The 16066-nt window shown below is 31.3% G+C and overlaps 1 protein-coding gene and 1 long non-coding RNA gene across 3 annotated transcripts; both read right to left on the reverse strand.

Annotated features, from left to right (window-relative positions):
- Nucleotides 1-366: 366 nt before the first annotated feature.
- On the reverse strand, nt 367-3441 carry LOC111281291 (uncharacterized). 2 transcript variants are annotated; one of them, XR_016335186.1, is made up of 3 exons: nt 3114-3438; nt 2660-2967; nt 367-2448 (listed from the first exon to the last, which is right to left on the reverse strand). It is a non-coding gene; the product is annotated as an uncharacterized LOC111281291 (long non-coding RNA). The 2 variants fall into 2 exon arrangements; XR_016335185.1 differs by having other exon boundaries at nt 367-2967; nt 3114-3441.
- Nucleotides 3442-12611: 9170 nt separating this feature from the next.
- LOC111281292 (protein HEADING DATE REPRESSOR 1-like) lies at nt 12612-15069 on the reverse strand. The gene is made up of 3 exons (XM_022869013.2): nt 14842-15069; nt 13356-13684; nt 12612-13044 (listed from the first exon to the last, which is right to left on the reverse strand). The coding sequence occupies exons 1-3, from the start codon at nt 14936-14938 to the stop codon at nt 12853-12855; spliced, it is 618 nt and encodes a 205-aa protein (XP_022724748.2). The 5' UTR covers nt 14939-15069; the 3' UTR covers nt 12612-12852.
- Nucleotides 15070-16066: the final 997 nt, after the last annotated feature.

Below are 16066 nucleotides of genomic sequence, written 5' to 3' on the forward strand. Positions count from 1 at the left end.
ATAGCAAAATTAATTTCTCAAAACCTAGACAAATAGGGGATTAAAGAAAGAAAAAATCAAATTAAGAAGAGGGCACAACTCAACAAATCAATACTTTTTCTTCTAAACTTTTGTCAACTAAACCCGTGATCCTTTTATTAAAAAAAGGGTGAAAGGACTTGACTTTAGTAAAGAATAGATTTGATTTTTTTAGCTAATAAGAACATATATGATTGGGGATAAGAAAATCGTACCTGACAAGTGTGATGAATTTGATTTGGGCTCTGCCATTTCAATTGTGCTTGAGATTAGAAGATGTTGAAACGTGAAGTAAGTTGGAATATGGCGGTTTGATGAGCAGAGCATATTAGGTGTTTAGATGAGATATTTGGAAAAGAGAAAAAAATTCTTGAAATATGCTACATTCACAGTCCAGAAGAATTCCGACCCTGCATAAGACGTAATGAGAGTAATAATCATCTGCATCGGGCAGCTTCAAACCTATAGATTATTTGGTTATTATATGGACATCATCAGCAACAGAAATGCAATCAGCTAGAGTCCTCTTAGTTTGGCCCGGGAACTTCGAAGACCACCTTTCCTCTATTGGTTCAGTAGAACCTTGAAATGTACCAGATTGCCAAAGACTTGATGTATGAGGATCTCCCTTGTCATCGATCCTTTCTCCAGATTCCTTAGGAATCCTTGTTATGTCATTTTCATGCACAGCTCCATTACTTGCAGGTCCAGAAAGAGGCACACAACAGCACAATCACCATTCTTAGAAGTAGGGTACTTAGGCCTCCAAGCTCGAGTAGCACAATCTACAAGAGCTCTGGCAGCTGTTGCACGAATAGGGGCTGAAGCCACAATATTGATGGCTTCCTTATTTGAAAGGACATCCCAAACCTGCTCCAAATTATAAACCAGCTCTCAGAGAATTTATATTAAGTTCAGGGGGAAAAAGAAAAAACAAATTTGTCCTTATGATGGCACGTATTTTTTCCGGTCTAACACAAAGAATAAAACTTTTCAATTGCTTCATCTATGCACATTGTCACATTTTGGCAACAAAAAGATTACATGCCGAAACCAATGCAGAAGGGAGAATATTTTATAAATGGACTTGCCTACAGGTTATAATGAACAAAAATGGTTCCCTAGGTTTCGTACTCCTACACAAAATTTTCAAGCAAACTATTTTGATTTGCTATGAAAATGAAGATACAGCATCAATGGCAAGAATAACGAACTCATCTCTTTCAGTAAGGTGGCGATAGAAAACATCTGGGACGGAAATCAAACCAAAATCCTTCAGACAGAAGTCCCCAAAAGTTCTGGCCATTGCCAAAACAGGTGAATCATTATTGGGCAACCATACAAATGCAACCTCAGGCTCATCTTGCAAGGCAAAGACCCGACCCTTGCATTGCTGAATTCTAGCAGCTTCCCCTAAACATAAATATTCTGATTATTGTTAGTTCTGCAGATATATGAACGGTAGTTATTCAAATAGGTTGGCACAACGTATTATTGTTATTTGACTAAAATAGAGGGAAAGTCTGTTTTTGTGTGTGCGTGTATGAGAGAGAGAGAGAAAGACTAGGCAAATCAGGCTTCAATTCAACAGTCAATTGAATAGCAATCAGACAATCATCGTTGTCTCTCACGGCCAGCACTGCCCTTGAATCACCAACATTTCCAATTAGAAGATCCTGAAAGCTATATTTGTCAAAAAAAAAAACATTAATGGTTAGATTATGTGAATTGAAGTTTTGAGATATCTCAAAGGAAAATTTATCGGGAAAACCAAATGTATAATGCAAAGATGCCTACATTAGCATGCGCAATTTAACAAAGTTCAAATCCTAAATTTTGCTACACACATTAATCTATTTTTCATTTGTGATACATGAGTATTTGCAGCAAAATTTGAAAATACTTATCAATTTTTGTTTAGAAAAATAATCCAAATCCATTAACTATCCAAAATCTGAAAGTTTAAGCTGGGTAATACATCTGAAAGCTTGATTTACAGATCCAAAGATATGATTAATTTTGAATTTTAGTTCATATCATGACTAAGACCTGCTTCACCAAAGTAACAGCAGTCGCCCCACTGCAGAAACAGTCGATTGTTGGATGCAACTTTAACTCCTTATCCATTAACTTGAAAGCCTTTAACATAGACTGTTTAAGAGGCAAATACCTCTCCGGGAATTGTTCATTTTCTTCAATCTCCAATGACTCACAGCATTCATCATCCATGCTCAAGGACGCAGTATCCTCAGAAATATTACTTTCAGGAGCATTTTAGCTCTTATTGAGAGGGCTCTATCACTGGCAAGACTTCCTTTCCATTGGGTACACAATATAATAGGAAGAGAATCTCAGAGTTTCTTGGCAACCTCATGACCATAAGGAACTTGACCATCAAATATACCACAGAATATTCTGTCACTGCTTGAACTGAAATTGTATTATAGAAACATTGAAACCAAGTCTTCACATATTGATGCCATAGAGGAAAAAAAGGAAATATATAAATGTTTTCAACTAAAGAAAGAAAATAAATACATAACATACTCAATTTAAGTGATAATGATAGAGAAGTCATGCCAAAGAAAGTGACACAGTAAGAAAACACTACACAGAAGATATCTGAGGCAGTAAGACTAACCTCCCAAACAAGCATGGCATCCTGATTGGTACCTTTCTTCCCCTATTGGGTATAAAAGCATGCAACATTGCTGGCACCATTCAGAAACATTCTCCCCAGTATAAGATGGAGCTCTAACTCATTATGGGCATTAACCCACTCAGTTTCTTCCTCCACCTCCACCTCCCCGATCCCTGCCTTTGATTCTGCTTCTTGAGTGAAGCACATGTTGTGGCTTTCAAAGCCGTGGATGCATCTGTCACTTGGTATCCCTTGCAGTCACTTTTTCCTTTGGCTACAGATGAGCAGCAAGAACCCATCTCAAAGTTCTAAGCCCCAGATGAAATTAAAACAAAATCAAAAACCACATCAAGCATCAAAAATGCCTTCATCCTTATCAGTCATATGTTTTACCAGTATTTACATCATTATTTTGCTTTAGAGTTTAGAAAGTTTAGGTTAAAAGAGAGTTAACCTGACAAAGAAAGAGACGGAGACAGAGATCAAAGCATTTGGGAAGTAACGACGTGCTTCACGAGCATCTAATTGCTACCTCACCATCATCCGTAGCTGAATACATTTTCCTATTATCACCAATGAATTATCTAAGGAGTGCTAATGGAAGGAGCACACTGCAGAATACCTTCTCCACTACCCACTCTATTTACATCAATCTGAAAATGGGGTTAAGACTTAAGATGTTAATAACTAGATAAAAAGACAAAGGAAAATTTACAGGGAGAGTACTTATGCTTAATCTTTGGCTTAATTAAAAAGAGAAATTGTGCAGCAAGCTTAATTAAACAGAAAATCAGCTTAAATTTGAAATTTCTTCCCTTTCTTCTTTTTGTTTAAAAATATAAATTTTCATCGTTTCTTTGCATCTAATTTTGCTAGTTTTCTTGAGAATTGAACTCAATTCTCTAAATTTTTGTTAACATCGTAGATTCGTTGCATTCAAGTTAAATTTTTTTAATATTGACATTCGAACACGTAGAGTTGATGGACGTGATCAATCTTCGATCTGCCAACAATCTCTCCTCCAGCAACACCATTGGACTTGAATCTGCCGTAATCTTGGCTCTGATACCATTTGTTGAAAAAATAAACCACACTTAAACCCATGAGAGTACATCAGAGAATCCATACACACATGTTAGACACTATTTGAGCCCAACGATTTAAGTTGTCAGGTTCTTTGATCCTTCATAAATATTTCATTCAGATTGTCTAACGATGTTGAATTCTTTTGCATGTGAACCATATCCCAATAAATCCAAAATATCAAAACAATTGGAAATAACTGGACGTAGGCTTTTTCCATAGATGTTGGTCCAAGATGACGCTGAATTTTCATTTTTCATTGTGTTACAAAAAATGCTCGTACAAATTATTACATGATCATGTATTTTTCACATTTTATGTTTTTTGAGATAGATTTGTTTGTGTGCATTTTTGTGTTACTATACTAAGACTCCATTCGATTGAAACTTTTGCTATTTGCTATTTGCTTTTGGACATAAGTATATGCATCCTCTTAGAATTTAGAGTAAAAGCATCAAGCAAAAAAATTTGAATGGTCTTGCTAAAAGGTTGTAAGGAGCTCCAAATACTGCCACTTGCCAACTGCGCAAAGAAAAAAACTACCACCTTCCACCTTTTCTATGGGTAAAAGAAAATTCACAACCAGACTAATCATGGTGGTTTTCAACTCTTTCCTCCTTTCTCCAAAATGTGCAATATCTCTCTATTGTTTGTTTGTGTCTCTTCCATTTTCCTGCCTAAAAGTTAAATTTCAAAAGGACTGAAATAGCATTTCAAGCATTGCGTCCCAACCCTCCGAAAAAGACACTACAAGGAGACTGAAATAGTAATGTAACAATGAAATTTGATACATTAATAAATTCCCTGCACTTTGTTCACTTTTATTTCATTTGACTTCATAGGCAGTTTTGCCTATTTTTATTTAAAGTTAATTTAATGATAGATTCTTTAGGTAAAGAATAAGAACTAATAATCCAATTACAGTAGTAAAATTATTGTACATAAAAGTTTTGAATTTTATGAATAGTGTAGATCTAAAAATATTATTTTCATATAGTATATTTATGCATTTGTAGATGATTCTCTTTTGCAAAGAAAAAGAAAAGGTTGGAACACTGAGTGTCGTGAAAGTTTCAGCATTTAAGACTATTTGTTTTATAAAAATTGATTTCTAGAAAATTTTTTTTGAAAAATGTTTACATTTTTTTAAAAAGTAAAAAAAATTTTATTATTTGGATGAGTTAATGAAAATTATTTTATATTATTTAGTTATTTTTTGAAAAATCTGTTTTTTTTTCAAATAATATTAATATAATTATTAAAATATTAAAAATTATTTGTTATTAAAGTGTATTGAAATTATTTATTATTAACATTCAAGAATATTTATATTTTAATAATAATATATAATATTAAAATATTATATTAATATAGAAATATTTAAAATAAAATTATTTATTACTCTTTATATTAATATTTTAAAATATTTAAATAGTATTATTATTCTCAAAATATTATTTTTATTAATATTAAAATAGTAATATATATTATTAAAATATTTATATTTTATATTGGAAGTATCTATTGTTAAATCATAACAACAATCTTTTTATTTATATTTATTATTAAAATAGTAATATAAATACCACAATAAATAAAATATAAAATTATATATTTTAAACTGAAAAATAATAAGAAATTATTAAAAATATTCATATTGAGAAAATAATGTTATTATGCTATTTAACATTAATTATTAAAATAATAAAAATGTTATTATTTATTATTAAAATAATAATATAATACTATTTATTATTGAAATATTAAAAATATTCATGTTTAATAGTATACAAAATAAAAATTTTTATAATTGAAATATCAAAAGACTTTTAATGCTAATATTTTAATTTTTTAATTAAAATTAAATAAAATATTTGTTATTAATATATAAATATTTCAAGTAGAATTAAAATAAATTCAAACTTAAAATATTATATTCAAAGTCTTACTTGAGTATAAATATAAAAATATTTAATATTAAAATATTAAAAACTTTTAATATTAATATTTTTATTTTTAAAATTAAATAAAAATATTATTTATTAATATAATAATATTTTAAATTGAATTAAATTAATTTTATGTTTAAAAAAATCATGTATAAAATTTGACTTAAGTAAAATTATATTTAAACATATTAATAAGTAATTTTACTTTTCAATAAAATTATCTTTTTTTTTTTACCAGTAGATTATTTTCTGTTATTTAGTTAATTTTCTGTTAAATAAAAACTTTAAAATGTAGAAATTATTTTTAAAAAATCATTTTTAATTAAACAAACGAAGCATAAATGAAAAGAAGGAACAATGCATCATAAATCGATCTACTCTTTGTCCTCCAAAAAGAGAGCTGTCTAGCAATGTGGCAGTGTGGCAGTGTGGCAGTGTGGTGGGGGCCTTTCCAACTGCACTGGAGCCATATTTAAGGTCCAAATTGCAATAATTTTTGGCCTCCAAACATGGCTCCAGTGAGGAGAGAAAGGTCCCCCACCAAACCGTGCCATGTTACAGAATGGGCCCAATTTTTTTGTCAACCAACATCAATTTCATAAAAAAAGCAAAACACGTGTTGCTTGTTTCCTGTTGAGTGTTAACTATATATGTTTCCCTGCTGCTTCTAACTCGTGTTAATGAGAGTTAGGGGTGTAAATGATACATTAGTACTCGTAAGCTACTCGGGTTCGATTCGAAAAAAACTCGAATTCGGTTCGATTATTGTCGAGTCGAGCTCGAGCTCGAGTAGCTCGACTTATCGATCGAGCCGAATTCGAGTATTCTTATATGTGACTCGAGTAGCTCGCGAGCCTAATCGAACTTTTATATTTAAATATATTTTTATTTTTTTTAATTAAAAAAATATTTCGAATCCGAGTTCGAGTTCGAGTTCGAGCATGAATAATCGAACTCTTGTCGAGTATACAAATCGAGCTTATTTTTACATATTAATCGAGCTTAATCGAGCGAGCTCGAGTAGCTCGAATTCGATCACGAATCGAGCTCGAGCTTGAAAAATAAAACTCGATCGAGCTCGAGCCGAGTATCGAGCCCCGAGTTGTGAGTCGAGCTCGAGCTCGAGCTTCTCACTACTCGGCTCGGCTCGGCTCGTTTACAGCCCTAATGAGAGCAACTAAGCATTTGAGCTGGTTTGCTTTAACTTCAAATCAGGCCCGGTTTGGGTGTATGTTAGATTCCTCTTTTTTAAACCCAAAATCCGACCCCTCATTTAAACATTATTTTATTACCTAAAATAATAAATAATTTTCATAAATTTATGTTTCATTTAAAATAAATGAAATTATATTATTATTAATAAATTAATTTACTTGGATCAAGACCAAGTTCAGTTCTATCAATGCCCAAACTTGATTAGAGTTGGGCTATCTAGGATCGTGGATTTAGTTTAGACAAGTAATTTGCCCCTTCGCACTTCATTATCAATTAATTAGTTTTTCCTTTTTTCTTTTTTTTTCTTTTTTTTTTTTACATTTGCAATATGAATAGAAAAAATAGATATAAATATTAAGATTTAAAATTTATATTTAATTAATTAATTGATTATTTATTTATTTTATTTACTTGTGAATCTTAATGTTACGGCATCGTGTGTATGCTTTTTTATTAAATACTTACTTACTTTAACAAACATAACTTTAGATAAATATTATTAAACCTTCAATTTTTTCACATAATTAATATGCAGCCCGCACTTTTGCGAGTGATTTACAATATTAAAATTTGCTTATTCCATTCATGAAACATTATTTGATTTTTATTAAACAATTTTCATGCAAAGGCAATAAATCCACACATATATGGTTACAAATATATAATTTTTTTTTCTTTCATGAAACTTATTTCATACATCTTTAAATTACAAGAATAAATATATTTTATTTTCATATGGTTTTTGTTTTTACTCTTTTATTATATTAGTGCATGAAAACTTCTTGTACTAAGAATTCTTATGTAGAGGGTGAAATGTAGATAGTTGATTTTGGTTACTAATATTTTATTCTTTTAAATTTTTTTAAAATTATTAAAATTGAGAATAAGTCAGAACAGATGTTAAGACTGTTTCAGTGAAGGTTATTTTACGAAATAGCTATTCATAGAACAACCATTTTACAAAATAGTTATTTACAGAACAATTATTTTAAGGAACAACTCTTTCATGAAAAAGCTGTTCTCTGAATAACTTTCTCAAAGAACAAAAGCAACACCTTTACCAAAAACTCTTAAAACATAAATTGCTTCACTAAGAGTTATTTCACAAAAGATGTTTCCCTGAATGTTACTTTACTGAAAAAAAAAAAGTGAAAATAACCCATGAATATAGTAGGGTTCTTGGGCTAATTCTATTATTGGGATGTTTCGAAGAGTTTGGCATGGTAGATCAGATATGAAAATAGTTAAGAAGTTTTCTTTTAATATTTCCCTAAAGTATAAGTGCTTCTCCTTTTAGAACAGATAGTGAACTTTTATATTTACTATGCTTATCACTAAAAGCTAATTAGACTTCCATTAATCAATACATTAATACCTTTCTGTAACAGTCAATTTTTCCATTATTCATCATTATTCCTATTCAATACTTAAGATATGTAATTTTTATTCTTGAAAACCTATAAATAAGAGTTTCTACAGTTTATTGGAAAACTTTTAGGGAGACTTTTGCCAAATTTACTTAGTTCTCTCTGCAACTCTTTCTTCTTAAATCTTTTCATCAATCTCATTCTCTTTTTTATTTAGCCTTACTTCACCATCTACCACTGCATGCCACTACATTTAATACTTCAAGATTTGCTTAAATCTTCCTTTCTGTCATCTCCCAGCACATCCTATTTTACTTGTTTACAACATTTCTTCACCTTAATAAATAACCAATTTATAAGAACAAATCAAGATGTTAGTTGTTCAGCCAAACTATAAATCACATTATGTTTTTATAAAGGTGTGTTGAGATTTAAGGTAAAGGTCTATGTTGGAAATCATGGCTAGTTAAGAGAAAAGAATATACAAGCTTTAAATGATTCCAAAAAGGTCATTTAGGAACTTAAGCTACATATCACAAAGTTAAGCTCTATTTTTACTAGTCAAACATGAAGAAGCAAGTACAAAATCTATTTTCAACAATGTGACACCTGTTAAAAGAACAAAGATGAGTATGTAGCTTACCCTTATTTATTATAACCAATTCCCATTCCTACATAAGCTTGGAAAATAATTAAAATGGACTTTGTTAAAGGGTTACCACATTTTTACAAGTTCAATTGCATACTGATTATAATGGATAAATTCACTAAGTACGCTCATTTTTTGCCCTTGGATCACCTTGTCATAGTCATTGAAATAGCTAAACTTTATTTAAACCATGTTCATAAATTGCATGATACACTCAAGCCACCATTTTTTATAGGGATAAAACATTCACAAGTTTATTCTTTCAAGAAAATTACTAAGAACCAATGTTCATCTCAATACAGCCAATCATCCATAATCAGACGATCAAATTAAGAGAGTGAACTAGTGCTTAAAGCAATATTTATAGTATATTTGGATTGAGAGGAAGCGAAAGAAAAAAAAGGAAAATAAAGGAAGTAATGGAAATAGAAAAACCCTTTATTTGTTTGGATAAACTTTTAATTTAAAAGAAAGAAAAGAGGTAAAAACTCAATAACCCTTGGTTTCCCCTATAGTCTTCACTTTTTTAATATTCCAATTTGGGGAAAAAGCTAAGGAAAGGAAAGTTAAAAAAAAAAATTATTTTATAAAAAGACTATTATATCCATCTTTTTATTAATACGAAAGCCTAGCAAAAAAAACCTAGCCCTTCCTATAAGTTTTCAAAGTCATCTCTTTTTGCAAGTAACTTTCACTTGTCTCTTCCAATATAAAATTTTTTTTATAATTTTTAGTTATTTAATTTTGATAGATGATTTAATATGAATTTTAAGTTTATGAAATGTCGAACTAGCTCAAAATTTTTTATTTTTATATGTAGTGTATTATAATTTGAGATGTCAGCAATTCCAGGATATTGTAGAAAGAAAAATGGGAAAAGGGAAATGCTTCATTGAGACACAATTAATTTGGCTATGATTATAAACATATCAGTATGTTTTTCACATAAACTTAATTGGTAAATATTAGTATTATAAGAATTAATATATGTGAGAAATTGATAAATATTAGTATTATTATTTGTAGTATGTATGATTTACTGTTAAATGCCTCATATCTCAAAATTCTCTAATTCAATTTTGTTTTAATATTATTTTCTTTCATACAAGTGTTAGTGTATATATTTTTATGATAATAATAATTATTACTAATATTTTGTTGTATAGATGGATAAACAAAGAAATGAGACAATAATTGAGTATTTTTGAAGAGGAATGCTTTAAAATTACAAACAATGAAAGGTTATAATTAGAAAAAATTATTATAATAAATTATTTCCTTTCTCTTTCACTATTTATCCAAACAATGGTTATTAGAATTTCTTTCTTTTCTTTTATTAATTTTAATTATTCAAACAAGGGGTACATGTATCCTTTCTTTTCTTTTAAAAAACCTTCTTTTCCTTTCCTTTCCTTTCATTTCTTTTCTTTTATTAATATTTATCTAAACATAGCGTTAAGGTGCATGCTTTTTTTTAAACGAAGGAATTAGGCTCAATGGTTACCATTAGCTGAATGGTGGTATAATACTAGTTACCATTCTACTTTAGGAATGTCCCTATTTCAAGCATTATATGGCAATAAACCTCCTAAGATGGCTTGGGATTAGCAGTTATGCAAAAGTGTCATCAATTGAAGAACTCGAGAGAGAACAGTTAGGTAGACTAATGATGGACCAATTAGAGAAGGCTCAACAGCTAATGAAGTATTATGCAGATAGAAGGCACAGTGAAAGGGAGTTTTTAACATTGGTAATGAAGTGTATTTGAAGCTACAACCTTATAGGCATTATTCACTAGCCTTTAAGAAAATTTTGAAGCTTTCTTTTAAATACTATAGCCAAAATTGGTTTTGTAGCTTGTAAATTGAAGCTACCTCCTACTGCAAGGATTCAGCCTGTGTTCCACATGAGTTTGTTGAAGAGGAAAGTTAGAAATAAGACATTGCCTAGTATTGCTCCACCAGAGGTGAATGATGATGGTAAACCCCTAGTATATCCTGCAACTATTGATAAGAGAATAGTTAAAAGGTATAATCAGGCTGTGACTCAATTGTTAGTTATTTGGTCAAACTTGGGACCTAAATATGCTATTTGGGAAGATTACTATGTTGTCAAATCCCAATTCTATCATTTGATCCTTGGGGACAAGGATCAGCAAAAGTAGAAGGCAATGTGATGATTATTAAGGGAACAAGTAGCAACAAGATACTGAACAATGATCAAGAAGGTGGCATCAACGGTGAGGAGATGGTTACAGAGTTGGAAGCAGCTGAATTGGCAGCATCCGAAATGGTGCAGCAGTCAAAAGTGATGTGGCAGTAGATCTTTATCTCATTTGCATAGAATTTGGTGTAGAAAGCTGTCAATAGAATCTGTTAGGAGAAGCATCTATTTTGTCAGTATTTGTTTATGACTTTTATGACTTCTGTTATTGTGATGCGAGAGTAAGCGCATGTGTAATGCTATATTAGCACCGGTCCTGTACTTTCCAGGATATGAACGAAAAAGCTATTTTTCCCCTCTATTCTATATACTCTTCTTCTCTCTTTCTGTAAATTCTATTCTCTTCTCGCATCTTTTCTATCAATTCTTTTAAGTCACAATTAAGTTGTGACGTAGGGGATCTTCTTCTTAATCTTCACTGGATTGCTTCACTACTGAAGGTTTTTTCAACTGAAGCCATATAATGATAAACCTAAAGCCTTTTCTTCTACAAGAGTAAGAAGAATAGTTGCAGTTTGCTAACTAAACTTAAAGATAGAGAGGATTTTGAAATCCGTGCTGATGAATCCATGTTCAAACTAGAACCTTTTTTTGGTGTTCTTCATTGTAAATATTAGTGAAACTCTTCTGGCCATGTTTGTATATATTTTCTATGTCTAATGGCATAAGAATATTTAGTCGTTCAATTTGGGAGGAAAATTATATTGCTCCTTTTGGTCACCAACTACCTTTTCGCCTTGATGATCAACTGGCTGTATAAATGCAATAGCTGAATATGGCTTGAGGGGAAAATACTGAATGCTACCAAGTCACAAAAATGACTGATCAGACTGCTATGTCAGCACATGCATGATGTAATAGACACAATCAAACGATAAGGACAAGAATGATTGTTCTTGTACGTGGTGCATTTAATTAGGCCAATAGAAGCTTGTTGGAACTTGGAATAAATGCTGCGATCTTTAAATGTAAGCTTAGGAGTTATAGATGGTTTTCTTCAGTGGCCATTGAACTTAGAAGGGCTAGGATTAAGATTTGATTTAATCCAACATGTTTCCTTGCTGGCAACGTTTGGTGGGATTAGAAGTTTGCAGTAAGCACAGATGTGACAATTGTGTTAAAATTTTATCCCAACTTTTACATTCATGAATCTATCAAAGAAAACTCATTAACTCATTGGTTTTAACCCCTTTTTTAAAGAATCAAAATCTATTATTTTGGCTATTAAAGTAGTTGCCTCAATGATAAATGCGGGTACTCTTCGCTAAAAAAAAAGTTGGATTTGAACTTTGAATGCTCTCTTCCCCAAATTAAAGAAAAATAAAATGAAAAATTTAATGTTTGGAGAATAAATGTTTACTAAAAATAATATTTACCAACGAGTTTAAATCCTTAGGTCAAATGCACAAATAAGTGTGAAATGCACAAGCTGCTACTTTGGGTAATATGTGGCATTTGTAGTTGAATAGAGCTAACAGATAAACAAATTATTTAGATGATATGGCATAAGATTTGAGACTTACTTACAACTTACAAGCAATAATAAGCATAAGAAAGCCACTCACAACGCCAAACATACTACAATGATGACTTCACCTATTTCTCCCCTCACGATCATGCATGTATGTATATTTGCATGAATCCTGTCTTCTTACTACTTTCAAACAACTCTACAAAAGAATAAACAAACTACAATTAAATGAATTTTTAAGGTTCATCTGGAGCTTCATCACCTTCCTGCAACAGATTCATCAGCATGGATATCTGTTCTCGAAGCATTGTATTTTCTCTCTCTACCTCTGACCGTTTACTTTTCTCTTGTAGAAGTTGAAGTTGCAGATGTTCTAGGCACCTTGCATCCTCTTCCAACTGCTCATTTAAGCCATCAATTTCCCGGTCCTGCAAAAATTAACCATTTGGTTTTTTGCTGTTACCTTGCACCATCCCTAAAAATGTGTCTGCATATGCTCAGAGAGCCTACCCTATATACCTCTCTTACTATATCAGTTGCAGACCCAATATATCAAGAGGCCATACGCAAGTAATAACAGTGGGGATTTTTTATGCTTTCATTTATAGCATCTTGATTTCTTAAGCCTTTGGCTGACAAGATAAGAAACGTCTATTTAATAATTTCTCTCCTGCCTGTGTGACTTCCGTAAATGTATAAATTCTAGTGTTTTAAGAGGAGATTAAGTCTAGGAATAGACCTTTCTATTCATTTCCTGGACTGCAATCCTTCGCATGCTCTCAACAACATCAACATTTACCAGCTTCCTCTTCTTTCCAATCAACCAGCCCTTTGGATAGCTTGCAGCATCAAAGTCTGGTGGGGGAAGTAAAGATTCAGCCGATGGTCGCCGGCCATTGACATTTTTTATAGGTTCCAGTGGTTCAAAGAGAGCCTTCCGGCGCCCAGAAAGTTCAGAAGCTGTTGCTGAATCTGGCACATTCTCTTGATCAGGAGTTTCTTCTTCCTGTTTGGTGGGTATCATATTAGCAGTCTCTTCTGTTACCTTGTCTACATTCCTCCCGCTAGCTGTCAGAAAGAAGTTAAACATTCTAGTTCCAAGCAACTATGGATACATTTCTAATCTATAACATAAATTATGAACAATGTATCTAATCCAATAGTATGTGGAAGGTGGCCACACTTAGCCAAAGGTTAGAGTCTAAATTTACGGGAAGTCGCTTATATATACGTAGGCTTCCCTTGAAATCAATACAAATCACCTTTTAATAAGCAGGATTCATAAGTCACTACAAGGTTGAAAGCACCTTCGGCATGCCAGCTAAGGGGCCACCTCTGGTGGAGGAAAATTCAACCTTGTATGACAAATCTACGTCGCTGCAACTCTTCATTTTTTTTTTCAAAAGCTCTTCTTTTTACTGAAACCATTGAAAGGATGACCTCAACAAGGGAGCTCAATCGATTTTTCTTTCAAAGGTTTTTTGTCTTTTTTTTTTTTTTTTTATCAAAATTTTAGATGACAATCATCTAATAGTAACTAACTATAGTCTGATCTCTAGAGTTAAAGAAATGATAAGAGGTAGTTGGACTAGTTAATTTTTCCTAAACTTTTACTAGAGGTTTCTCAATCTTTTTTATAAGCAAAGCAACTGCAACGTTTTAAAAATTAGTAGTAGACTACAGTGATGGTTAGCTGGATGATTAAGCAATAAAAAGATGTTGGCATGGCATCCGTCCAAAGTCAAACAAAAAGGCAGAAAAACCTGCTGGTTTAGATAATACAGAAATAGACAAGAAAATGAAATAATAAAATTAATAAAGACATATGGTAGAAGAAAAAGATATGATAATGAGAGAGGAAGAGAGATTGGTAAGCCAACCAATAACTTTTAACCAAACCAGGTATATTAACGTACCAGCAAAGTAAACACAGCAGCACAACTCATTAACATTGAATTCATAATATCACCATGGCCCATAAAATGTTACTCTAACCTCAATTAATCAAAGTTTTCTTTTTTTTTTTTTGTCAACCAAAAACTTGAAGAAACAAAAGTAATAAATGAATTTAAGTTGGAATGAACATAAAATAAAAACAGGGTTTCAGCTCTCCTCCCTTGCTTAATTGAGTCTTACAATTTTCAAAACCATGGAGACCAATGAATTTTAAGAAATAGGTTGAAGGGTATTTTGTCAAATCATTACAGAAAAAGAAGTAACACTACCTGATCTCTTCCTGGAATTCCAGAAAATCCTAGTTGTAGAGACAGGAGAAAACCCTTCCAAACCTGCTGCATCTATCTTCTTGTTCTCTTTCTCCATTAACAAATAAGCAAATCAAACTAAAAGAAAGGTACCCAAGTCTTTCCTTTCAAACCTTGAACACCAAAACAAGTTTGAGTTTAGTTTGAGGTTTTTGTTTTTCTTGTTGGATTTGGATGCTCTTTAAACTACAGAGGAAAGAGGAAGAAGAAGATAAATCGTGGGTTGTAATAAGGGAAGATGGGGACCATCTTGAAGGCCTTTGAACGGTTATGATTTGGAATTTGGGTGGCAGATTTTATGTCAAACAGTTGTGTCTTTGGTTTCTCTATGGGCCCCACGTCCTTTTATTTTTCTTTGCTTCTATTTTCATCGAATTTGCTACCCCCTAATTTAATTATTTAATTTAATTCACGGGTTGCAAAACTGTCGATATATAATTCGTCCAATTACTGTGGTCATCTGTCCAAATTATTATTTTATAAATGACACTGTGCAGGAAAAGAAAGGATATGGATATCCCTCGGTGGAATCAGCATTTTCCTATGAAAACAGCAGATTTATTGGAGTTTGAGCCTCTTGTGCGAATTAAATAAATTTCTTTATTTTTTTATGAGACAAAAATTGGAAAGGATTGACCTCGATTGAAGTAATGAAGTCAATCACTTTTGCAATGTAATAAAGTTGAAAATGAAACTCTTAGTTGAACATTCAAAGTAAAGGTTTGATATTTTAATTAAGATACTTAAACCTTATTCTATCAAAATGAAAGTGTTGAAGGAATTTGACATTGTGTTGTTAGAAGTTGAATTGAAAGTTGTGTCAGAATTGTCAAATGAAGGAAGATGGAGAAATGTTGGAGATTACATTCTGAAATGTGCATCTACAATCAAATCAATTAAGTTTGTTCAAAAAATTAATGAGACAAGACTGAAAAGGGTAAGTAAAACTAAAATAAACAGAATACGAAGGAGAAAAATTCAGTTTGAGGTTCACCTCCTATTTGATAGGCTAAGAAAAAATTTTGAAAAATTTAAAAATTGATTTGAAATTGTAATATTTAATTTAATTTGAAGTGATTTTTTATTTGATTGGAATCATATTTGAATATTAAATATATATATTAAATTTGAAATAAATTTTAAATTAAAATATAAAAAATAAAAATATATATAATTATATATTTTT

The sequence above is a fragment of the Durio zibethinus genome, chromosome 28 (genome assembly GCF_047325235.1).
Source record: "Durio zibethinus cultivar Kanyao isolate XHJ-2024 chromosome 28, ASM4732523v1, whole genome shotgun sequence".
Taxonomy (NCBI): domain Eukaryota; kingdom Viridiplantae; phylum Streptophyta; class Magnoliopsida; order Malvales; family Malvaceae; genus Durio; species Durio zibethinus.

What these genes read in the sequence shown, in the direction of transcription:
- LOC111281292 (XM_022869013.2), bottom strand. Translation starts at nt 14,938, where the DNA reads ATGGAGAAAGAGAACAAGAAGATAGATGCAGCAGGTTTGGAAGGGTTT. An exon ending in GAATTCCAGGAAGAGATCAG is followed by an intron (nt 13,685 to 14,841) that starts GTAGTGTTACTT and finishes TCTTTCTGACAG; the next exon opens with CTAGCGGGAGGAATGTAGAC. An exon ending in TCCAGGAAATGAATAGAAAG is followed by an intron (nt 13,045 to 13,355) that starts GTCTATTCCTAG and finishes TAATTTTTGCAG; the next exon opens with GACCGGGAAATTGATGGCTT.